General features: G+C 41.3%; 1 protein-coding gene across 2 annotated transcripts in view; it reads right to left on the bottom strand.

Annotated features, from left to right (window-relative positions):
• Positions 1-24,913, bottom strand: part of RANBP3 (RAN binding protein 3) — a 161,797-nt gene that overhangs the window by 102,079 nt on the left and 34,805 nt on the right. The window contains exons 3-5 of one of the 2 annotated variants that reach the window (XM_056570817.1): positions 5,644-5,680; positions 5,456-5,542; positions 1,559-1,630 (exon numbers count right to left, since the gene is read on the bottom strand). In XM_056570817.1, the coding sequence (XP_056426792.1) occupies positions 1,559-1,630; positions 5,456-5,542; positions 5,644-5,680 (196 nt within the window). The remainder of the gene's footprint in view (positions 1-1,558; positions 1,631-5,455; positions 5,543-5,643; positions 5,681-24,913) is intronic. The other variant, XM_056570828.1, reaches the window with a different exon arrangement.

The raw sequence follows: 24,913 nt of genomic DNA, 5'->3' as shown, positions 1-24,913 counted from the left end.
GGAAAAATGTAATATTACAAGTTATGGATTCTAGATTTACGTAGATAGAACATTTATCCAGGGATTTATTGTGATTGCTATAATTGATTCGGGAAGGAATTTTTCCTGTCATGGGGCAATTTGCATCAGCCTCATGGTTTTTTTTGCCTTCCTGCATTAACATAGTAGGGTTTCGGTTGAACTCTATTGACTTTTCTTTTTTTCAACCCTAAAAACTATGTTACTATTTGATGTGCAATTTTTAGAGTAAATTTCAATCAAATATTAATCGCTGTCTTTGAGTATGCGATCGACTTGGCCGAATGTTGGTTTAATGTTGATAATGTTACACATCTATTTAGTCCCTTCTTCATTAGATATGATTATTTACTTTGATCTTCTCTTACTGCATAATCATTGAATTATTATGAGAGTACTACTGGTCTCATTCTGTTGGGTCCGTAACATGTTTTCAAGGTCTGCTTCTGGTTTTCCCTGATCTGAGCTACAAATGATTGATTTTCCTCCTTCTGGAGGTGTTAGCATTTGGCTTAATAAAAAGCTATATAGCTCAAAAAGTTTGTATTTTCCTTTTTTTAATTCACCATTTGTGAATTAATGGATATGTTTTTATTTAACATCTAAAACTTCATGTGTGGGAGCTGGATGCCACCTTTGATTTTTTATCCTGTGACATACCGATGATATGAATACATAGACTGTGTTTTAATAAAATGTCTGAGAAACAGGAGAGACTTTGCCCATAACAACCAATCACAGCTCAGCATTCACTTTACCAGAGCTTATTAAGATAGGAAAGCTGAGCTGTAATTAGTTGCTGTGGGCAAAAAGTCTTAGGGCCCTCATACATCCCCATACGTGAAAAAATAAATAAATAAAAGTTATAGGGGCCAGAAGGGGACATTTTTTCATGTATTTAATTTCGTGCATGTGGTTCTGATTTTGGCCAAGAAGTAAAACAAATTGAAACCTACATAAGTAGAGCATCATTTTAATCGTATGGAACTACAGAATAAAAAAGGAAAGTTTCATTTTTACCATAAAATGCACTGCGTAGAAACGGAAGCCCCCAAAATTACAAAATAGCTTTTATTAAAAATGGTCGCTCAATGATTTTTTTTGTTCGCTGTAGATTTTTGGGTAAAATTACTGATCTCATTACAAAGTAGAATTGGAGGCGCAAACAAATAAAAAAAAAAAAAAAGCCATCATATGAATCTGTATGTGCAAAATTGAAAGGGTTATGATTTTTAAAAGGTGAAGAGGAAAAAACTGAATCCTTAAGTGGTTAAGGGAAAACACTAAGTTTCTTAAGTTCAAGGTTTCATGACATTAAACTGCATACAGGATCCACAGAGTGGGGTTACTGACTTGCAAGATGGTCAATTCTCACAACCCAGCCCAAAAAAAAGTCTACATTCAGGGCTAGAGCAGAATCCTTTAAAAAGTAAAGCTGACTACAATGATAGCAGCACCTGCAAGATTATTAATTCTCATACCCACCTAAATGAGTAGTCTACATTAAGAATTATTATATTCCATTTAATTTAAAGCTTACCTGGTTCAGAGTCAGAGTTCCCTGTGGAAGGCTGACAAAAGCTGGATGGCATAAAGACATTATTCTTCGTCACTAAAATTAAAATTTTTAAATGTCACAAAATAACTCTTTTATACAAATCAGCAACTTAAAAGGAAACTAGTTTAAAACATTGAATAGTAGGCTTTTAGCCTAATAAAAGGCACGGTCTCAAATGAACAGCTTTACGGCTGCTTAGAGCTCCTGTAATCATCTGATCCTGGAATAAAAAAAGGGGGGCAACCAGGATTTTTTTTGTTGTTGCTTATAATCGTAAAAGGTTTTTGTGCATGCCTTGTGCTTGCCTGTTTAAGCTGCTGTGGTAGGCATGGTTAGGCTCCCTTTCGGTTATAATTTATTGCTGAAATGGTTCTATAATGCTGACCACATTTCCCATGAATCTTCTGGCTGTGCAGAGATCGGGTGCAGCGTTTCAAGGGATGCGGGCAAGCATGGAAACTAAATGTTCCAATCCCTGTTTTCACGCAGCGGGGGGTTGACCACGCCCCTTGTGATGTCACAGTCACACCCCCTCAACTGCCGTCCCCTTGCATTGAGGGGGCATGGCCGTAACAGCACAAGGGGGCGTGGCAGACCCCCACAGCGCAAACACGGCATTCGGAACATTTCGTTTCCACACTGGTCAGTGGAGTACCCCTTTAACAATGAACCTAGTCACGAAACTGCTGTATGGTCTTGCCCACCTTGCTGCCGTTCAGTTTCAGGATCTTGGCAAATTTATTATAGGATAGGTCATCTTAGTGTAGAGCAACATTTTTTTTATCATCATTTTATTTCTTTAAAGATCCTCATAGAGGTCTTTGTCATAATGCAATATATTGAACTTCCAGAGACCAGCAAGAGAGGGAGAGCAATGACACCAAATTTAAAACCCCATACACAGCTGAGACCTTGTAACACTAGCGAGTCACAGGACACTGGAAAGGGAAAATGGCTGACTGGGCCCAATTTGGACATTTTCCGTTGAGGTGTTTTGTGTCGTAACAATACAACATTAAACACTTATAAGTTCTATGAGAGATTTATCTACACACACTACATATCACAGCGCTCAAAAAGGCCACATTATATAAGGGGGGGGGGGGGGATTTTCTTACAATTTTTTTTATTTATTTATTTATTTTTATAAATTGGGTACTGTTGTAGTTGTATTGACCTGCAGAATAAAGACATTTTAATCATAAAAAGGTGTATTGCGTAGAAACAAAAACCCCAAAATTTGGCTTGTGGGTTTACTTTTCCAATTTCGCTCCACAATTTTTTTTATTATTTTTTATTATTTTTTGGGCCTTACTGTAGATTTTGTGGTTAAATGAGCTGAGCAATCTAATTGGTTGCTATGGACAACTGGCCAACTTTTTCTCTGCACAAGTTATGATAAATCTCCCCAATGCTCTCTTAACTTAATTTAGGATAATACACTGCTCAAAAAAATAAAGGGAACACTAAGATAACACATCCTAGATCTGAATGAATGAACTAATCGGATTAAATACTTTCATCTTTACATAATTTTTGTGTGATTTTGTCATCAACACATTCAATCAATGGAAATCAAATTTATCAATCCATAGATGTCTGGATATGGAGTGACACTCAAAATCAAAGTGGAAAACCACACTACAGGCTGATCCAACTTTATGTAATGTCCTTAAAACAAGTCAAAATGAGGCTCAGTAGTGTGTGTGACCTCCACGTGTCCGTATGACCTCCCTACAATGCCTGGGCATGCTCCTGATGAGGTGGTGGATGGTCTCCTGAGGGATTTCCTCCTAGACCTGGACAAAAGCATCTGTCAACTCCTGGACAGTCTGTGGTGCAATGTGGAGTTTGTGGATGGAGCGAGACATGATGTCCCAGATGTGCTCAAGCGGATTCAGGTCTGAGGAACGGGCGGGCCAGTCTATAGCATCAATGCCTTCCTCTTGCAGGAACTGTTGACACACTCCAGCCACATGAGGTCTAGCATTGTCTTGCATTAGGAGGGACCCAGGGCCAACCGCACCAGCATATGTTCTCACAAGGGGTCTGAGGATCCAAGTTCGGTACCTAATGGCAGTCAGGCTCCCTCTCGCAAGCACATAGAGGGCTGTGCAGCTCCCCAAAGAAATGCCACCCCACACCATTAGTGACCCACCGTCATACCGGTCATGCTGGAAGATGTTGCAGGCTGCAGAACGTTCTCCACAGCGTCTCCAGACTCTGTCACGTCTTTCAAATGTGCTCAGTGGCAACCTGCTTTTATCTGTGAAGAGCACAGGATGCCAGTGGTGAATTTGACAATCTTTGTGTTCTCTGGCAAATGCAAAACGTCCTGCATGATGTTGGGCTGAAAGCACAACCCCACCTGTGGACGTTGGGCTCTCATACCACCCTCATGGAGTCTGTTTTTAACAATTTGCGTGAACACATGCACATTTGTGGCCTGCTGTAGGTCATTTCGCAGGGCTCTGGCAGTGCTCCTCCTTGCATTAAGGCGGAGGCAGCAGTCCTGCTGCTACGTTGTTGCCCTCCTACGGCCGCCTCCACATCTCCTGATATACTGTCCTGTCTCCTGGTTGCGCTTCCATGCTGTGGGCACTACACTGACAGACACAGCAAACCTTCTTGCCACAGCTCGCATTGATGTGCCATCCTGTATGAGCTGCACTACTCAAGCCACTTGTGTGGGTTGTAGACTCCGTCTCATGCTACCACTAGAGTGAAAGCACCGTCAGCATTCAAAAGTGACCAAAACATCAGCCAGGAAGCATAGGAACTGAGAAGTGGCCTGTGGTCACCACCTGCAGAACCACTCCTTTATTGGGGGTTTCTTGCTAATTGCCTATAATTTCCACCTGTTGTCTGTTCCATTTGCACAACAGCATGTGAAATTAATTGTCAATCCACTGATTGCTTCCTGAGTGGACAGTGGGGGGTATTTATCAATTTTGCCTGTAGACAGTATCTTTTTACCCTTCTTTTTTTCACTTTGGTTTTTGTGGACATGCACCAAAAGTTATAATTTGGTGCAAGTTGTTAGTAATTTTGGTGCAAATGTTGAAATCAGCTGTTCACAGCACCTTTTACACAGAACTTACTGCCACAGAGGACAGTGTATCTTACCCTGTAGGGCAGCCATTTCAGAGTCCCTCCTGCAGTATATCAGCAAGCGAGTTATTTTCTTTTAGAGGGGATTTTATTTTTAACGAGTTTTTTTTTTTTTTTTTGGTTACTTTAGTGCTTACCTTTCCTGAACCTGTGTGGCCATGTCCAATGCTGGCTCAACGGAGGGTAAAGGTCCCTCAGAGACAACTTTGTCGCAGCATAGTAGTGCGCAGCCCCGGAGGTGTCGATGCTTTCACAAAAAAAAATGTAAATGTATTTTGACACCTTTACATTTTCTGATATTGCTATGTGTGTTTTCCATGTACGAAATTTCTTGGCGGTGAATTGCGCCAAAAAATAAAAATAAAAGAATTACTGACCAAAGTAAAAATTACACCCAGGACCGTGTGATTTTGGGAAAGTTGTAAAAAAATGACAGTGGAGAAAATGCGCCAAACTTTGGCGCAAAAAGACGCTGTGCCAAAGTATTGCGCCGAAGTTACGGGGGGAAAAAAAACACAAATCCTTTGATAAATACCCCCCAGTGTGATTTCAAGTGTGATTGACTTGGCGTTACATTGTGTTGTTTAAGTGTTCCTTTATTGTTTTGAGCAGTGTATAAATGAAAAGATAATTTCACAGTCATCCTAGCAAGCAAATATTAGTGAAATGCATAAAAGTAAGAAGAATACACATAAAAAGTCAATCAAAAAGCGTCAGACATATAAGCAGTGCAGTGATAAAAGTCGTATATAATCTTAAAACACTTACCAGACTGAGAAGGAGGAAACTGAGAAAAAGATGATGTACGTTCTCTTTTTGGAGGCGGACAGTAACCTCCATCCTCTCTGTCAGAATCTAAAACAGTGAAAATATTTTATTAGGACTTTAGTGTACACTGCATCAATACAGAAATTTCAGGATTGACCGTTCTCTGCAAACAAAAAAATAAATATTACCTTCACCTTGTTCAGGACTTGATCCGTCAGCAGACCTCTATAAAACAGTAAATATTAGCCTTTTTTTCAAATTCTAATAGATGTATGATCATCATATGGTCCTACAAATATTCAAGAAACTAATTACAGTTTTTAACACACACTATATGAGCCTGTGTAAACATGTTAACCCCTTAAGGACACAGTCCATTTTGCACTCGCTTTTTCCTCCTTCCCTTTTAACCAATTAAGGACCAAGCCCATTTTCACCTTAAAGGGTACCTCTCATCAAATAAACTTTTGATATATTTTAGATTAATGAATGTTGAATAACTTTCCAATAGCATGTTAATGAAAAATATGCTTCTTTCTATTGTATTTTTCCCCATCAGTCCTGTCAGCAAGCATTTCTGACTCATGCTGGAGTCCTAAACACTCAGAGCTACCAGCCTGCTTTGTTCACAGCCAAACAGCTCTGAGTGTTCTCCTTTGTGAACAAAGCAGACTGGCAGCTCGTAGTGTTTAGGACTCCAGCATGAGTCTGAAATGCTTGCTGCCAGGACTGGTAGGGAGACCCCTAGTGGTCATTTCTTCAAAGTGGAAAATTAAATAGAAAGAAGCATATTTTTTTAATAACATGCAATAGGAAAGTTATTCTGCATACATTAATCTATAATATATCAAAAGTTTTTTTGATGAGAGGTACCCTTTAAGGACCAGGCCAATTTTATTTTTGCGTTTTCGTTTTTTCCTCCTCACCTTCTAAAATCCATAACTTTTATGTTTCCATCTACAGACCCATGGGCTTGTTTTTTTTGTGTGACCAATTGTATGAAACCTCTTATTTTACCATAAAATGTACGCAAACCCCAAAAAATATTTTTTTAAGGAGGAAATTTAAATGAAATCCACAATTTTGCACATTTTGGAGGGTTTCGTTTTCACATTATACACATTACGGTAAAAATGACGTGATCTTTATTCTGTGCATCAATACGATTAAAATTATACCCATGGCTAGATACTTATATTTTTGTACCGCTTAGAAAAAAAAACAACTTTTTGAACAAAATCAGTCATCTAAAATTGCCCTATTTTGATCACCTATAAAACTTTTTAATCTTTCCGTATATAGAGCGGAATGAGTGCTAATTTTTTTGCGCCGTCATCTGTACTTTTTATTGATACCACATTTGCATATAAAAAAAAAACTTAGATAATTTTTTATAAATTTTTTTGGGAACAAAAAATGTGACAACCCCCCCCCCCCCCCCCCCCCCAAAACAGCATTTTTGGACTTTTTTTTTTTTACGTTTACACCGTTCACCATACGGTTTTTTAACCCCTTAAGGACCCAGCCATTTTACACCTTAGGACCCGGCCATTTTTTGAACATCTGACCACTGTCATGGAATGCTTTTAGTTATTCTGATTCCGAGATTGTTTTTTCGTGACATATTCTACTTTAACAGTGGTAAAATTTTGTGGTAACTTGCATCCTTTCTTGGTGAAAAATCCCAAAATTTGATGAAAAATTTGAAAATTTTGCATTTTTCTAACTTTGAAGCTCTCTGCTTGTAAGGAAAATGGATATTGCAAATAATTTTTTTTATTCACATATACAATATGTCTACTTTATGTTTGTATCATAAAATTGACATGTTTTTACTTTTGGAAGACACCAGAGGGCTTCAAAGTTCAGCAGCAATTTTCCAATTTTTCACAAAATTTCCAAAATCCCAATTTTTCAGGGACCAGTTCAGGTTTGAAGTGGATTTGAAGGGTCTTCATCTTAGAAATACCCCACAAATGACCCGTTTATAAAAACTGCATCCCTCAAAGGTGTTTCACAGGAATAGCAGCAAAGTGAAGGAGAAAATTCACAATCTTCATTTTTTACACTCGCATGTTCTTGTAGACCAATTTTTTGAATTTTTACAAGTGGTAAAAGGAGAAAATGGATTGTTATTTTTGTAGCCCAATTTCTCTCGAGTAAGCACATACCTCATATGTCTATGTAAAGTGTTCGGCGAGTCAGTAGAGGGCTCAGAAGCGAAGGAGTGACCAGGGGATTTTGGACAGTACGTTTTTCTGAAATGGTTTTTGGGGGGCATGTCGCATTTAAGAAGCCCCTATGGTGCCAGAACAGCAAAAACCACCCACATGGCATACCATTTTGGAAACTAGACCCCTTGAGGAACGGAACAAGGAATAAAGTGAGCCTTAATACCCCACAGGTGTTTCACGACTTTTGCATATGTAAAAAAAATATATAATTTTTTTCACTAAAATGTGTGTTTCCTCCCCAAATTTCACATTTTTGCAAGGGTTAATAGCAGAAAATACCCCCCAAAATTTGTAACCCCATCTCTGAGTATGGAGGTACCCCATAAGTTGACCTGAAATGCACTACGGGCGAACTACAATGCTCAGAAGAGAAGGAGTCATATTTGGCTTTTTGAGAGCAAATTTTGCTCAGGGGCATGTCGCATTTAGGAAGCCCCTATGGTGCCAGGACAGCAAAATAACCCCCACATGGCATACCATTTTGGAAAATAGACCCCTTGAGGAACGTAACAAGGGGTACAGTGATCATTTACCCCACACTGGTGTCTGTCAGATCTTTGAAACAGTGGGCTGTACAAAATTTTTTATTTGCACAGCCCACTGTTCCAAAGCTGTGTCAGACACCAGTGGGGTGTAAATTCTCAATGCACCCCTCATTACATTCCGTGAGGGGTGTAGTTTCCGAAATGGGGTCACGTGTTTTTTTTTTTTTGCGTTTGTCAAAACCGCTGTAAGAATCAGCCACCCCTGTGCAAATCCCCTCAAATGTACATGGCGCACTCTCCTTTCTGGGCCTTGTTGTGCACCCCCATAGGACTTTACGCCCACATATGGGGCATCTCCGTAGTCGGGAGAAATTGCTTTACAAATTTTGGGGGCGTTTTTCCCTTTGACCTCTTGTCAAAATGAAAAGTATAGGGCAACACCAGCATGTTAGTGTAAAAAATTATTTTTTTACACTAACATGCTGGTGTAGACCCCAACTTCACCTTTTCATAAGGGGTGAAAGGAGAAAAAGCCCCCCAAAATTTGTTAGGCAATTTCTCCCGAGTACGGCGATACCCCATATGTGACCCTAAACTGTTGCCTTGAAATACGACAGGGCTCCAAAGTGAGAGCGCCATGCGCATTTGAGGCCTGAATTAGGGATTTGCATAGGGGTGGACATAGGGGTATTCTATGCCAGTGATTCCCAAACAGGGTGCCTCCAGCTGTTGCAAAACTCCCAGCATGCCTGGACAGTCAACGGCTGTCCGACAATACTGGGAGTTGTTGTTTTGCAACAGCTGGAGGCTCCATTTTGGAAACAGTGGTGTACCAGACGTTTTTTTCCCCCTACACAGGGGGGCTGTGTAGGGGTATGTGTATATGTAGTGTTTTTTACTTTTTAATTTATTTTGTGGTAGTGTAGTGTAGTGTTTTTAGGGTACAGTCACACGGGTAGGGGATTACAGCAAGTTTCCCGCTGCGAGTTTGAGCTGCTGCATAAAATTTGCTGCATCACAAACTTGCAGCCTGATACTCACTGTAAGCCCCTGCCCATGTGAATGTACCCTGTACATTCACAGGGGGGGGGACCTCCAGCTGTTGCAAAACTACAACTCCCAGCATGTACAGTCTATCAGTGCATGCTAGTAGTTATAGTTTTGCAACAGCTGGAGGCACACGGGTTGGGAAACACTGAGTTAGGAAACAGACAGACAATGTTTCCCAGCCAGTGTGCCTCCAGTTGTTGCAAAACCACTACTCCCAAAACATTCTCAGGCATGCTGGAAGTAGTAGTTCGGCAACATCTTTAGAGCCAGATGTTTGCCGAACTACAACTCCCAGCATGCTTGGAGTGGTAGTTTTTGCAACATCTGGAGGACTACAGTTTGCAGACCACTAATACAGTGGTTCCCAATCTGTGCCCTTCCAGATGTTGCAAAACTACAACTCCCAGTATGCCAAAACTGTCCAGGCATGCTGGGATTTGTAGTTCTGCAACATCTGAAGGGGCCAGATGTTACAGAACTACATCTACCAGCATGCCTGGACAGTAAGGGCATGCTGAGGATGTGTAGTTTTGGCAACATCTGGAAGGGCACAGTGGTCTCCAAACTGTGGACCTCCAGATGTTGCAAACCTGCAACTCCCAGCATGCCCAGACGCCAAGGGCTGTCTGGGCATGCTGAGAGTTGTAGTATACAGGGTCCCATTACAGCAATGCATGTCGCTTTACGGCGACGTGCATTGCTGTAAAGAGCCCGACCGCGGCTGAAGAGGAACTCACCTGTCGCCGCCATCTTCATCGCCGGGATCCGGGTCTTCAGGGACGAGGTAAGTACCGGGGCCGGTCCCCAGCACTCCCCCGTCTCGTCCTCCGGTCTTCCTCCCGTCCTCTCCGGACTTTCAGGGGCAGGGCAGGACGGGAGGAAGTAACCGCCCCCCCCCCCCCTGCGATTGGTCGGTTAACTAACCGACGGATCGCAGGGGATCGGAGGAGGTGGCAGGCCTGCCACCTCGCTCCTATACTTTAGCATGGTCCTGGCTGTCTGTGACAGCCGGGATCATGCAAAATTACCGGGCGGTCGGGTCCCAGAGACCCAATCAGCCCGGTATCGCCGCAGATCGCAAGGGAGATTTCCCTTTGACTTGCGGCGATCGCCGACATGGGGGGCCTACATGGCCCCCCTCGGCGTTTGCCCTGGATGCCTGCTGAAGCATTTCAGCAGGCATCCGCTTCCGATCCCTGCCCGGCACGCGGCAGGGACCGGAAACCGCCAGGGCGTAAGTTTACGCCCTGGGTCCTTAAGTACCAGGGCGTAAAATTACGCCCTGGGTCCTGAACAGGTTAAATCAACTGGTGCCAGAAAGTTAAACAGATTTGTAAATTAGAGAGATATAAAAAGATTAAATATTGTATTGAGACAATTAATCTAATGAGACCACCATAAATTAGATGAATATATATAATACATGTGCTAGTAAGAATGCAAAAAAATCAATCTGATAGTAGATATATCAAAAAAAGAAAAACCATCCATAAGGTGTTGGTAACCTATAGCAACTGTTGAATTTAGAGGACAAATAGATTAAATCAGTCCATGGGGGATATTTATCAAAGTTGTCTATGTCCCGCATCAATATAGACCAAACTACAGAGGGTTAGTCTGGTCTATTGTGTACCTAATTTATCAAAAGGCGCACAGCTCTTGATAAATTCTGTGCACAGACTGCATGATCTATGCTTTAGTCTATATTTAAACCTGCTCCAACATGGTCTGACATTTCGGCGTACTTTCAGCCTATGCACCTTGTCGCTGAAAAGTGGCGTTTGATAAATTCAGCACCAATGCATTTTTTCAATGCATTTCAGTCTAAAATAGACTTGCATGCATCATGTTCTAAAAATCCTCTAGAGCAAAAGTCGCAGAAAAGTCGCACAGATTTAGACTGCGACTTTCTGTGAGACAAATTTAGACAAGAAAAACCAGTCTAAATCCTTTGATAAATCTCCCCCCATAAGTTAATATGCGCCTTGTAGTGCTTTTATAGCACCAATTTGTAGGTAATAGTCAATATACAGCTCTCAGTGCTGCTCAACAGTTCAGTGATGCAATTGTTACTTTGTATCTAAGTTCAATGATGATTGGCAGCATAAGTAGCACTTGTAACAGTTTGTAGTAGTAAGTAGCAGGAGATACAATTTTATGCTCACCGCTCCATGTGTTACAGGCTGGAGATGCTGCGATCTCTTCAGCATTTCCTTTTGTGCCTGGGTACTGTGGCCACTTGATGTGGTGGGCACAGGCTGTCTCTCTTTGCGGGAGAGGGCACCACCGGAGACTCGGCCGTCTCCTAGGCTGTATAGCGGTGGGCTCAAAATTATGTCTCTCCAGAGCTTCCACTGAAGGTATCAATCACGTCCTCGAGGTTCAGGGGCGCGCATATGAAGCAGGCAATTAGCTGGATGGTATAACCACTGCGTACAGGGTTCTCAGAGTTCATATAAAGGTGGTCTCAGTATATATAGGGGGCTGGACGAGTTTCAAAACTTTCTCAGTCTTTTCCTCAGCAGCAATAATAATTGTATATAGTAAAGGTCTCTGTCTTACTCTTTTATACAATTAACTCCTCCTCTACCATTAGCCTCACTTCCAGAGTAAATAAAGATCATAGTGGTTCTGAAAACATGAATGGGAACGTACTAAACCATGGCTATGAGCATATATAACGTAGTATACAATGTCTATGCATTCATATAACCATATAATTAGGTATATATGTAGATAGAGGTTAAATATGTTTAATATATATGGACTTCGCTAAAAATGGCCAGATATAATTATATGCTCTACTAAATGTATGTGTGTGTGTGTATATGTGCACCTTGATGGAATAAACTACCTTCAGTTTTTTCACCTATACCCTGGAGTGCTGCAGTATTCTTTGTGTTTCTATATCGTTTGGAGCCCCATGACCTTGGGTCCCCTGCTGATTTGCACCCAACTCTTCATGCAACCCTTTGTGCTGCTACCTTCTGTGTTTTCTATAAAATATATATAGTTATGTAGTCAGATACATGTGTCTGATATAGCTTATATATACACAGAAATATGATGATTAAAATTAATGATGAAAATTAATGCGTATAATATAAGAGTGTATATAAATGTTGTGAACTAGGAATAGTGTGATCAGAATTGGACATGAATCTATGTGTGGGAATATGAATGTATATGGAATGGTATATGGGCTTCATACGCGCGCCCCTGAACCACGAGGACGTGATTGATACCTTCAGTGGAAGCTCTGGAGAGACATCATTTTGAGCCCACCGCTATACAGCCTAGGAGACGGCCGAGTCTCCGGTGGTGCCCTCTCCCGCAAAGGGAGACAGCCTGTGCCCACCACATCAAGTGGCCACAGTACCCAGGCACAAAAGGAAATGCTGAAGAGATCGCAGCATCTCCAGCCTGTAACACATGGAGCGGTGAGCATAAAATTGTATCTCCTGCTACTTACTACTACAAACTGTTACAAGTGCTACTTATGCTGCCAATCATCATTGAACTTAGATACAAAGTAACAATTGCATCACTGAACTGTTGAGCAGCACTGAGAGCTGTATATTGACTATTACCTCATCATTGAATTTAGATACAAAGTAACAATTGCATCACTGTGAACTGTTGAGCAGCACTAAGAGCTGTATATTAACTATTACCTACAGATTGGTGCTATAAAAGCACTAAAAGGCGCATATTAACTTATGGACTGATTTAATCTATTTGTCCTCTAAATTCAACAGTTGCTATAGGTTACCAACACCTTATGGATGGTTTATTTCTTATTTTGATATATATGTTGATTGGGTCTGATGACCCCCCTGGGCATTTGCGCGGGGTGCCTGCTGATTGATATCAGCTGTCACCCCGGCCCGGTCCCCACCTGGCGTGCGGCGGGGACCGAAATTCCCACGGGCGTATGGATACGCCCTGGGTCCTTAAGTGGTTAAACATATTTTGATAGATCGGACATTTACACACGCGGTGATGCCAAATATGTTAATAAAAAAAATTGTACGCTTTTTGGGGGTAAAATGGGATAAACTGACAATTTTCATTTTTGGGGGGGGAGGGGATTTTTCACTTTTTTTACTTTTTATTTTTACATTTTCCAACTCTTTTTAAACATATTTTTTTTTTTTGACACTTTTTATGTCCCCATAGGGGACTATCTATAGCAATCATTTGCTTGCTAATACTGTTCAGTGCTATGCATAGGACATAGCTCTGATCAGTATTATCAGCTATCTCCTGCTCCGGTCTGCTCAATCTCAGACCAGAGCAGAAGATGCCGTGAGATTGAGGCAGGTGAGGGGACCTCCTGCATCATAACTACATGCAGGAAAATGTATACGTTTAAAAATGTCATCTTCTGACCCCTATAACTTATTTTTCCACATATGGGGATGTATGAGGGCTCATTTTTTGCGCTGTGATCTGAATTTTTAACTGTGCCATTTTTGTCTTGATTGGATTTTATGATCGCTTTTTATTCATTTTTTAAATGGTATAAAAAGTGACCAAAAATATGCTATTTTTAAATTTTATTTTTTTTTACACGTACGCCGCCATTGACCGTGCGGTTTAATTAACAATATAATTTTATAGTTTGGACATTTACGCATATGGCTATACCACGTTTATATTTCTTTTTATTTACATAGTTTTTTTTTTTATTGGAAAAGGGGGGTGATTCTGACTTATTAGGGAAGGGGTTAAATCACATTTATTAACACTTTTTTTTTTGCAGTGTTCTAGCCCTCATAGGCGACTATAACATTGCACACACCGATTTCCTACACTGATGTCTGCTCCTGCCTGGATCTCAGGCACGAAGTAGTCATTCGGCGATCGGACACACAGGAGGCAGGTAGAGATCCTCCTGGTGTCCTGCAAGCTGTTCGGGTTGCCGCAATTTCACCGCAGCAGTCCCTAACAGCCCGACTGAGCTGCCGGAATACTTTCGGTTTCACTTCAGACACGGCGGTCAACTTTGATCGCCACATCTGAAGGGTTAATACCGGCATCACTGCGATCGGTGATGTCCAGTATTAGCCGTGGGTCCCGGCCGCTGATGGCTTGATACCCCCATTTGCATATTAAACTTTTTTTTTTTGATTATGTGACAAAAAACAGCAGCAATTTTGGACTTTTGTTTACGCCATCACCGTATGGAATCGACAACATCTTTTGATAGTTCAGACTTATAAGCACGTAGCGATACCAAATATGTTTATTTATTTACCCTTTCTGGGAGTAAAATGGGAAAAACAGACAACATGTTTAAAAAAAATAAAAATAAAAAAAAAATCCCCTCCCCAATAAACACTTTAATAGTCTCCATAGGGGACTATTTATAGCAATCAGTTAATTGCTAATACTGTTCAGTGCTATGCACAGGGTAAAGCACTGATCAGTATTATCGGTTATCTTCTGCTCGGGTCTGCTCGATCTCCGACCAGAGCAGAAGACTCCTGGAGACAGCCGGAGGCAGGTGAGGGGACCTCCGGCCGCCATGCTGGATGATCGGATCCCTGCAGCAGTGCTGCGGGTGATCCGATCATCCATATCAACCCCTTAAGGACACAGCCAATTTTACTTATGCGTAACTCTTACATTTCCAATCCCAGACCTATATAAGGGCTTGTTTTTTGCGTGACCAGTTGTACTTTGTAAGGACACACACTTCACCATAAAATGTATGGTAAACCCCCAACATTTTGTGTATGGAAATTTTAACGAAAATCATAATTTTACAAATTGGGGGGGGGGGGTAGTTTTCGCGCTGTACACTGTACGGTAAAAATTACTCTCTTTATTCTCTGGGTCAATATGATTAAAATTATACCCATGGTTACATACATTTCTATTATTGTACTGCTTTAAAAAAAAGGGATGTGTGGGGGCGAATTTTTGGCGCCATGATCTATAGTTTGTTTTCGTACCACATTTGCGTATGTCTTACTTCTTGATTGCTTCTTATTCAATTTTTTTGCAGTTTGATGGGACAAAAAAAAGTAGCATTTTTTTTAGATTTAAATTTTTTATTTATTTATTTATTTTTTTTTTTTTACACGTTTACACCGTTTGCTGTAGGGGATCATTAAAATTTTTATAGTTCGGACATTTACGCACGCAACGATACCAAACATGTTTATCGTTGTGCGACAAAATTTAAGAAAACACACAATTTTGTAACCTTTGGGGGGGGCTTAAGTTTCTACGCAGTACATTTTTCAGTAAAAATGACACCTTATCTTTATTCTATAGGTCCATAAGATTAAAATGATATCCTGGAAAAAATCATAACTACTTGCAAGAAAATTTATACATTAAAAATTGTCATCTTCTGACCCCTATAACTTAAATTTTTTCGTGTACGGGGCGGTATGAGGGCTAATTTTTGAGTGATGTGAGCTTTTAGCGGTACCATTTTTGTATTGATCTGACTGATCGCTTTTTATTCATTTTTTCATGATATAAAAAGTGACCATATATATACACTATTTTGGACTTTGGAATTTTTTTTGCGCATACGCCATTGGCCGTGCAGTTTAATTAACTATATATTTTTATAATTCTGACATTTTCGCACACAGATCGTTTATTCTTATTTGCACTTTTTTTTTTTTTATGTTTTTCAAACTTTTATTAGGAAAGGGGTTAAATGATCTTTATTCACTTATTTTTCACTTTTTTTTTTGCAGTGTTATAGCTCCCATAGGGGGATATAACACTGCACACACTGATCTTTTACATTGATCAATGGTTTCTCATAGGAAACCATTGATCAACGATTCTGCCACTTGACTGCTCATGCCTGGATCTCAGGCACTGAGCAGTCATTTGCCGATCGGACAACAGGAGGCAGGTAAGGAGACCCTCCTGCTGTCCTAAAGCTGTTCGGGATGCCGCAATTTCACTACAGCGATCCAGAACAGCTCCCTGAGCTAACCGGCATTTGTTTACTTTCACTTTAGCGGTTGCGTTCAACTTTGAACTCCGCGTCTAAAGGGTTAATAGCATGCGGCACCGCGATCAGTGCCACGGGTCCCAGGCCATTGTTAGAGGCTCCGCATTATAGAAAGGGAAAGGACCCAGGATGTACCGGTACGTCCTTGGTCCTTAAGGGGTTAACACTATTTAAAAAAAAATTATAATTTACATTTATTTTACACTTTTTTAGTCCCTATAGGAGACTATAGCAATCATTAGATTGCATAGGGCATAGCACTGATCAGTATTATCGGCAATCTTTTGTTCTGGTCTGCTGGAAGGCAAATCAGTGCAGAAGACCCTGAAAGATGGACTGAGGCAGGTGAGGGGACCTCCATTCACCATCTTAGCTGATCTGATCCCTGTGGCAGTGCCACGGGCGATCAGATCAGCCATTATAAGTGCCGCAGATGCCGTGATCTGTATTGAACACGGCATCTGAGGGGTTAATGGCAGACATAAGCGCAATCGCTGATATCCACCATTACCGGCGGGTCCACGGCTGCTAAGAAGCCGCCGGGAATGAAGCAAGCGCAGCTTCTGTGCTGGCGTCACAGTCGCGCTGTAAATGTACGGCGCTGTGCGTTAAGTGACGCTATGCAGCGCCGTACATTTACGGTGCACGTCATTAAGGGGTTAAGTGCCACACTGCCGCAGATGCTGTGATCTATATGGATCACAGCATCTGAAGGGTTAATGGCACACATCAGCACGATCGCTGATGTGCGCCATTACCGGCAGGTCCCTGGCTTTTGATAGCATCCGGGATCGGCTGCGCACTCCGGTGCTTGCGGTCATGTATAGGACGAAATGTACGTCCTGATAAGTTAAGTAACAGGGCACCAGGACGTACATTTACGTCCTATGTCGTTAAGGGGTTAAACATCAAATACATTTTTACTTCATTTAACATAGTTCTGCCTCTGTGTAAATAACTAGTTCTATCACAAGGGTATACATTTACAAGTGTACACCCTTGCTATCTGGGACTTGCTATTTGGGACTTGTAAATGTACACCCTGGAGTGTAAAATAACTATGAAGCGATGCCAGTAGCTCAGTGAAGCTCAATGGACTCCCACTACGTGTTTGCAGGGGACCAAGTGGAGGCTTGAAAAGGACAACAGTTTTTTCTGAAATATGTTCAGCGAAGTTACTTTTCTCAACCCCATGCGAGTGCTGAATGACTTATAAAGTCCTATAAATCAAGCACAGGCTCTACTCCAAGCCTGACCAATCATACATAATATTGTACATTATACATCTGGATGTATCCTGTGGATGGGGGCTAAAATGAAAGACGCTTGAGTACCCCTTTAAGTGCCAATGATAGCATCACATCTTTCCTCTGCCAACCATACACTAAACAGCTCTAAATGGGGTTAGTACACCTTCTACTCCTGAGAAGGACCAGTGGCTATGCAACCTGGTTGAGCAGGAGGCATACATTTTGCATTGAACACACTGGAATCTGCGTCTGACGTGGCACTCGGCGTAAAAAATTAAATAAAAAAGGGACTGGAGAGTTCGCTAGTAATGAGTTAAGCAGCAATGCTGTGCTGAGCACTTCTACTTGGGGCCAAGCAGTCAGCAGGGATCTATTAAGCTGCTTATTATGGCTGAGCAGAACATCTGCCAATGATGGGTGTTCAGTTCCTATATGGGGACTAACACTTCTAACAACTCCTGGCTGTGTCCTGGGTGTCATCTTCAGCTGCTTTGCATCCCATAGGGATCAACTGATGGTCGTTAGAGGCATCAGTGCCATGGAAGCCAGAACACAGCCAAAAGCAGGTAAGGGGGACGTCACTGGCTTTCTACTAGACAGGAGTGTTGAAATGATAGTATTCAACAGGTCCTTCTTTCTTAGAAATAAACTTCGCAGTGAAATGGCACTTAAAATGTGTGTGCAGAATTGGCTCGAGACAGGAAATCTGAGTCTTCTGGAAGGACCCATGGAACTGTTACAGACAGGTCTCAGAGCTTGGTTCTCCTGCATAAGAGGCCAAAAAAGAATCTGTTCGGATGACTAGCCTCATCCTCTCAAATTTTCCTGAAATTAACATTAATGGAGGAAATGCAAAAGCTAGCTTCCAGGCCCACCATTGAGACAAGTCGTCCACTGCCAGAGGCTCATCTACTAGAGAAAATCTGTGATGAAGAAGTCTAAAACGCTTAGATTTTTTTTTTGAAAGACCAGAGGACTTGGGCACCACTCTACCTGATAAAGCATGTCAACAAATAGTCCACATTGCTGTTCAAACAGCCGAGATGTATTGCCAAGACGGGGTCTGAGAAAACTATTTTTTGGCCCTGCTTGAGATTAGGACTACTGCTTCAGAGTTGACCGACAGCTCTGTGAACAACCAAAAGCGCTCTGTAATTTGAGGATTGCCTTTTTACCACCAAAAAGCTGGAAATCCTGTCCCTTCACATGAGCCCCCCAATCCCAGGAACTGGCAGCCACTGTTAGCATTAATGGCTGCTCTACTATCCAATTGAGACCCACGGACAAGTTGTCCCTGTTTAACCACAAAAGTCTTGAGTCCTTTATGACAAATTGACTTTTCAATAAAGCATTTGGGCGCATGGTAGAGCAGGAATCACTGCTGTGAAAAAAAAAATTTAAGAGATAGAAAGCAGAGCATGATATAACTTCTGACCAACCACATTAAATTTTTAACTTTTGCTGAGAAAGATAGGACTTTTGAAGTAGAGCATAAAAATAAAAAATAAAATAAAAAACACCACTTTCCGCACTAATAACACTGATCAATACTTTGCTATGGCACACTACAAAATTGTGTGTGTGTGTGGGGGGGGGGGGGGGGGGGGGGGGGGGGGGGGGAATTAAAGGGATTTAACCCCTTCCCTGATAAAAGTTTAAATCCCCCCCATATTCCCATTTAACTCCTTGTGGACGGAGCCCATTATAACCCTAAGGATGGGAGCATTTTTTGCAATTCTGACCACTGTCACTTTAAGCATTAATAACTCTGGGATGCTTTTACTTTTCATTCTGATTTCGAGAATGTTTTTTCGTGACATATTCTACTTTATGTTCGTGGTAAATCTTTGTCGATACTTGCATAATTTCTGGGTGAAAAATTTCCAAATGTGATGAAAAAAAATTGAAGATTTTTCTAACTTTGAACTCTCTGCTTGTAAGAAAAAGACACATTCCAAATAAAATATATTGTGATTCGCATATACAATATGTCTACTTTATGTTTGTTGTGCAATTTCTCCCGAGTACGGAAATACCCCGTATGTGGCCCTAAACTGTTTCCTTGAAATACGACAGGTCTCTGAAGTGAGAGCGCCATTTGGAGGACTAAATTAGGGATTGCATAGGGGTGGACATTGGGAATAACTGGCATAGAATACCCCTAACAGAGTGCCTTTAGCTGTTGCTAAAGTCCCAGCAATGGAGGGGGGGGGGGGGGGGTTTAGTTGGAGACTCCATTTTGGAAACACTGCCGTACGATACATTTTCCTTTTTATTGAGGGGGGACAGTGTAAGGGGTGTACATGTAGTGTTTTACCCTTTATTATGTGTAAGTGTAGTGTAGTGTTTTTAGGGTACAATTACACTGGTGGCGGTTTACAGCGAGATTCCCACTAGGAGTTTGCGCTGCGGTGGAAAATTAGCAGAAGCTCAAACGAAGCCGGAAACCCTCTGTAAACCCGCCCGTGTGAATGTACCCTGTACTTTTGTTTCCCCCGTCCTGCCCACCCACAATAGGCGGGGCAGGACGGGGAAACCGGCTCAGAAGATCCACTTACCGATCCGGAGGCTGCGGGCGACTGTGATCGGCGGGAGGCGATGACGTGCAGCAGAAGAGGACGGCTCCCTGGATCCTACAGAAGCCGGTAAGTTGCCTAGCAACATCTGGAGGGCTACAGTCTGAGACCATTATACAGTGGTCTCTAACCTGTATCCCTCCAGATCTTGCAAAACTACAACTCCTAGCATGTCCAAACAGCTGTTTGCTGTCTGGACATGCTGGGATTTGTAGTTTTGCAACATCTGGAGGGTCACAGTTTGGAGATCACTGCAGTGGTCTATAAACTGTAGCCCTCCAGATGTTGCATAACTACATCTCCCAGCATGCCCTTTGTCGATCAGTACATGCTTGGAGTATTAGTTTAGCAACAGTTGGAGGCACAATGGTTGGAAAATACAGAGGAAACAGAACCTAACTGAAGGTTTTCCAACAAGTGTGCCTCCAGCTGTTTCAAAAGTACAACTCACAGCATGCACGGTCTGTCAGTATATGCTGGGAGTTGTAGTTTTGAAACAGCTGGAGGTTTGCCCCCCCATGTGAATGTACAGGGTACATTCACACGGACAGGTTTACAGCAAGTTTGCTGCTTCAAGTTCACCACAGCACAAACTCCTAGCGGGAAACCCACCATAACTCGCCAGTGCGAATGTACCCTAAAAACACTACACTACCAAAATAAAGGGTAAAACAACATACACCCCCATACACTGCCCCCCCCAATAAAAATGAAAAACATATTATACAGCAGTGTTTCCAAAACGGAGCCTCAAGCTGTTGCAAAACAACAAGTCCCAGCATTTCTGGACAGCCACTGACTGTCCAGGCATGCTGGGAGTTTAGCAACAGCTGGAGGCACCCTGTTTGGGAATCACTGGTGTAGAATACCCCTATGCAATCCCTAATTTAGTCCTCAAATGCGCATGGCACTCTCATTTTGGAGCCCTGTTGTATTTCAAGGAAACAGTTTAGGGCCACATATGGGGTATTTCCGTACTCGGGAGAAATTGCACTACAAATTTTGGGGGCCTTTTTCTCCTTTTAAACCTTATGAAAAGGAAAAGTTAGGGGTTACACCAGCCTGTTAGTGTAAATTTTTTTTTTTTTACACTAACATGCTGGTGTTGCCCCATACTTTTTATTTTCACAAGCAGTAAAAGGGGGGGGGGGGGGGGGGGGGGGAAAAGACCCCCAAAATTTGTAACGCAATTTCTCCTGAGTACGGAAATACCCCATATGTGGGCGTAAAATGCTCTGCGGAGGCACAACAAGGCTCAGGATTGAGAGCGCACCATGTACATTTGAGGCCTAAATTGGTGATTTGCACAGGGGTGGCTGATTTTACAGCGGTTCTGACAAACGCAAAAAAATAAATACCCACATGTGACCCCATTTTGGAAACTACACCCCTCACGGAACGTGACAAGGGGTATAGTGAGCCTTAACACCCCACAGGTTGTGGTGCCCCACACCCCACAGGTTTTCATTAAAATTGGATGGGAAAATGAAAAAATATTTTTTTTTTCACTAAAATGCTGGTGTTACCCTAAATTTTTCATGTTCTCAAGGGAAAATAGGAAAAGCCCCCCAAAATTTATAACCCCATTTCTTCCGAGTAAGAAAATACCCCATATGTGGATGTTAAGTGCTCTGTGTGTGCACTACAATGCTCAGAAGAGAAGGAGCGCCATTGGGATTTTGAAGAGAAAATTTGTCCGGAATTAAAGGCCACGTGTGTTTACAAAGTCCCCATAGTACCAGAACAATGGACATCCCCACATGTGACCCCATTTTGGAAACTAAACCCCTCACGTAATGTATTAAGGGGTGCAGTGAGCATTTATGCCCCACAGGTGTCTGACAGATTTTTTTGAAAGGTCGTCCGTAAAAATGAAAAATGTAATTTTTCATTTGCACAGCCCACTGTTCCAAAGATCTGTCATACGCCAGTGGGGTGTAAATACTCACTGCACTCCTTATTACATTCCGTGAGGAGTGTAGTTTCCAAAATGGGGTCACATGTGGGGGGGGGGGTCCACTGTTCTGGTACCACGGGGGGCTTTGTAAACGCACATGGCAACTGCTGTTCTGGCACCATAGGGGATTTTTAAATGTGACATGCCTAAAAACCATTTCAGCAAAATTCACTTTCCAAAATCCCATTGTCGCTCCTTCCCTTCTGAGCCCTCTACTACGCCCGCCGAACACTTGACATACACATATGAGGTATTTCCTTACTTGAGAGAAATTGGGTTACACATTTTGGGGGGCTTTTTCTCCTGTTACCACTTGTAAAAATTCTAAAACTGAGTCTACAAGAACAAGAGAGTGTATTTTGAATTTTCTCTTCACTTTGCTGCTATTCCTGTGAAACACCTAAAGGGTTAACACACTTACTGAATGTAATTTTGGATACTTTGAGGAGTGCAGTTTTTACATATTGGGTAATTTACGGAGTATTTCTAATAAGAAGGCCCCTCAAATCCACTCCAAACCTGAACTGGTCCCAGAAAAATAGTGAGTTTGGAAATTTTGTGAAAAATTGGAAAATTGCTGCTGAACTTTGAAGCCCTCTGATGTCTTCAAAAAGTAAAAATATGTCAACTTTATGATGCAGATATAAAGTAGACATATTGTATATGCGAATCAATATATAATTTTTTTTTGGAATGTCTATTTTCCTTACAAGCAGAGAGCTTCAAAGATAGAAAAATGCTAAATGTTAAAATTTTTCATCAAATTTTGGAATTTTTCACCAAGAAATTATGCAAGTATCTATGAAAATGTACAACTACCATAAAGTAGAATATGTCACGACAAAACAAATCTCGGAATCAAATTTATAAGTAAAAGAATCCCAGAGTTATTAATGCTTAAAGTGACAGTGGTCAGATTTGCAAAAAATGCTCTGGTCCTTAGGGTCATAATGGGCTCCGTCCCCAAGGGGTTAATAAAATAAAAAATCATATGTGGTACCGCCCTGTGCGTAAATGTCCGAACTATTAAAATATAAGGGTAGGTAAACCGCTGGGTCGATGGTGTACACGTAAAAAAATGCTTAAGTCTAAAATTGTTAAGTTTTAACTTCATGTACCATAAAAATATCTTTAGAAAAAGCGATCAAAAAGTCCCATGAAAACAAAAGTGGTACCTATAATAACTACAGATGACAGCGCAAATTACTCCCCCCCCCCCCTCATATAGCCCCATATGCGGAAAAATAAAAAAAAGTTATAGGGGTCAGAAGATGACAATTTTACACATACTAATTTTGGCACATGTAGGTATAATTTTTTATAAGTAGTAAAATAAAACCTACATAAACTAGGTATCCCTGTAACTGTATGGACCTACAGAAGATAAGGTGTCATTTTTACTAAAAACTGCACTGCATAGAAACGGAAGCCCTCAAAAGTTAAAAAAAAAAAAAAAAAAAAAAAACTAAAAAAGGCTTTTTTTTATTTCACCCCACAAATAAGTGTCTTTGTTCTGCCGCAGATTATGTTATAAAATAAGTGATGTAATTACAAAGTACAATTGGTGATGCAAAAAATGAGCACTTCTATATGGGATCTGTAGGTGCAAAGTTGAAAGTTATGATTTTTAGGGAGGAGGAAAAATGTAACGTTACTTTAACTGCACGTTCAATGGCGTATATGTAAAAAAAAATATATATATATATATATACCAGTCCAGAATTGTGTATTTTTGGTCACTTTGTACACCATAAAAACATGTAGAAAAAGTGATGATTAAAAAGTCCCATCAAAATAAAAATGGTACTGATAAAAATACACATCACGGTCTAAAAAATGAGCCCTCATATAGCCCCGTATACAGAAAAATAAAAACATAGGGAACGGAAGAGGACATTTTTAAACAAGCTAATTTTGGTACAAAAGTAACATTTTTAAAAGAAGTGAAACAAAATCAAATCTATATAAGTTTGGTATCATTTTAATCGTATGGACCAACAGAATTATAAAAGGTGTCATTTTTACCGAAAAGTGCACTGTGTGGAATTGAAAGCCACCAAAATTTACAAAATGGCATTAGTTTTTTTCAATTTTGCCACAAAATATTTTTTGGGTTTCGCCATAGATTTTGTGGTGAAATGATTGATATAATTTCTAAATAAATTGGTGGCGCAAAAAAAAAAAAAAAAACAAGCCCTCATATAGGTATGTAGGTGGAAAATTGAAAGTGTTATGATTTTTAGAAGGAGAGGAAGAAAAACGAAAGTGCAAAAATGAAAAATGGCCTGGTCCTCAAGGGGTTAAGGGCTTTGGATTCATAATGACCCAGACTTTATGGTTTATTCTATTAAAGGTCATCTGCAGCACTGGTACTTAAATTTTTTTTTTACCTCATTAAAAGACCTTTCCAAAGATACCTCATTTGTCCAAAACGGTCCAGCCGTTCTCTGGTAATTGTCACCCAAAGCAGTAAGCAGCCATGTCATAAAGACTACATTTCCCAAGACCCCCTGCGCCTGCTTCCTGTGAGTTGCTGCTCTCCCCCCGCAGGAAATTATCATAAATTATAATAAAGTGACGCCCACAGCTCCTTCCCTTGTGGTTCTCCCCTGTCCAATAGGAGAGCCGGCTACGGCTGCCTGGAAAACCGCTTACATAGCTATAATGTACAGTGTGGAGTTGCAGGGGTGCCTCCAGCTGTTGCAAAACTACAATTTCCAGCATGTCTGGACAGCCACAGGCCGTGCTGAAGCTGATTGCAGGCACAAGCTCTGTTTCTGCTCACATCCAAACCGCTCAGCTTACAGCCCTGAAACTCCCCTACTGTGCACTCAGCCAATTAGAGCTGAGCACATAACAGCCTAATGAATATGTATGAGGTTGGAGGAGCTGCAGGGGGGAGTGAAGGATCCTGGGAG

The sequence above is a fragment of the Hyla sarda genome, chromosome 1, assembly GCF_029499605.1.
Source record: "Hyla sarda isolate aHylSar1 chromosome 1, aHylSar1.hap1, whole genome shotgun sequence".
Lineage (NCBI taxonomy): Eukaryota > Metazoa > Chordata > Amphibia > Anura > Hylidae > Hyla > Hyla sarda.
The sequence above is the reverse complement of the archived record's forward strand: the minus strand, read 5'-3'. Positions and strand labels throughout refer to the sequence as shown.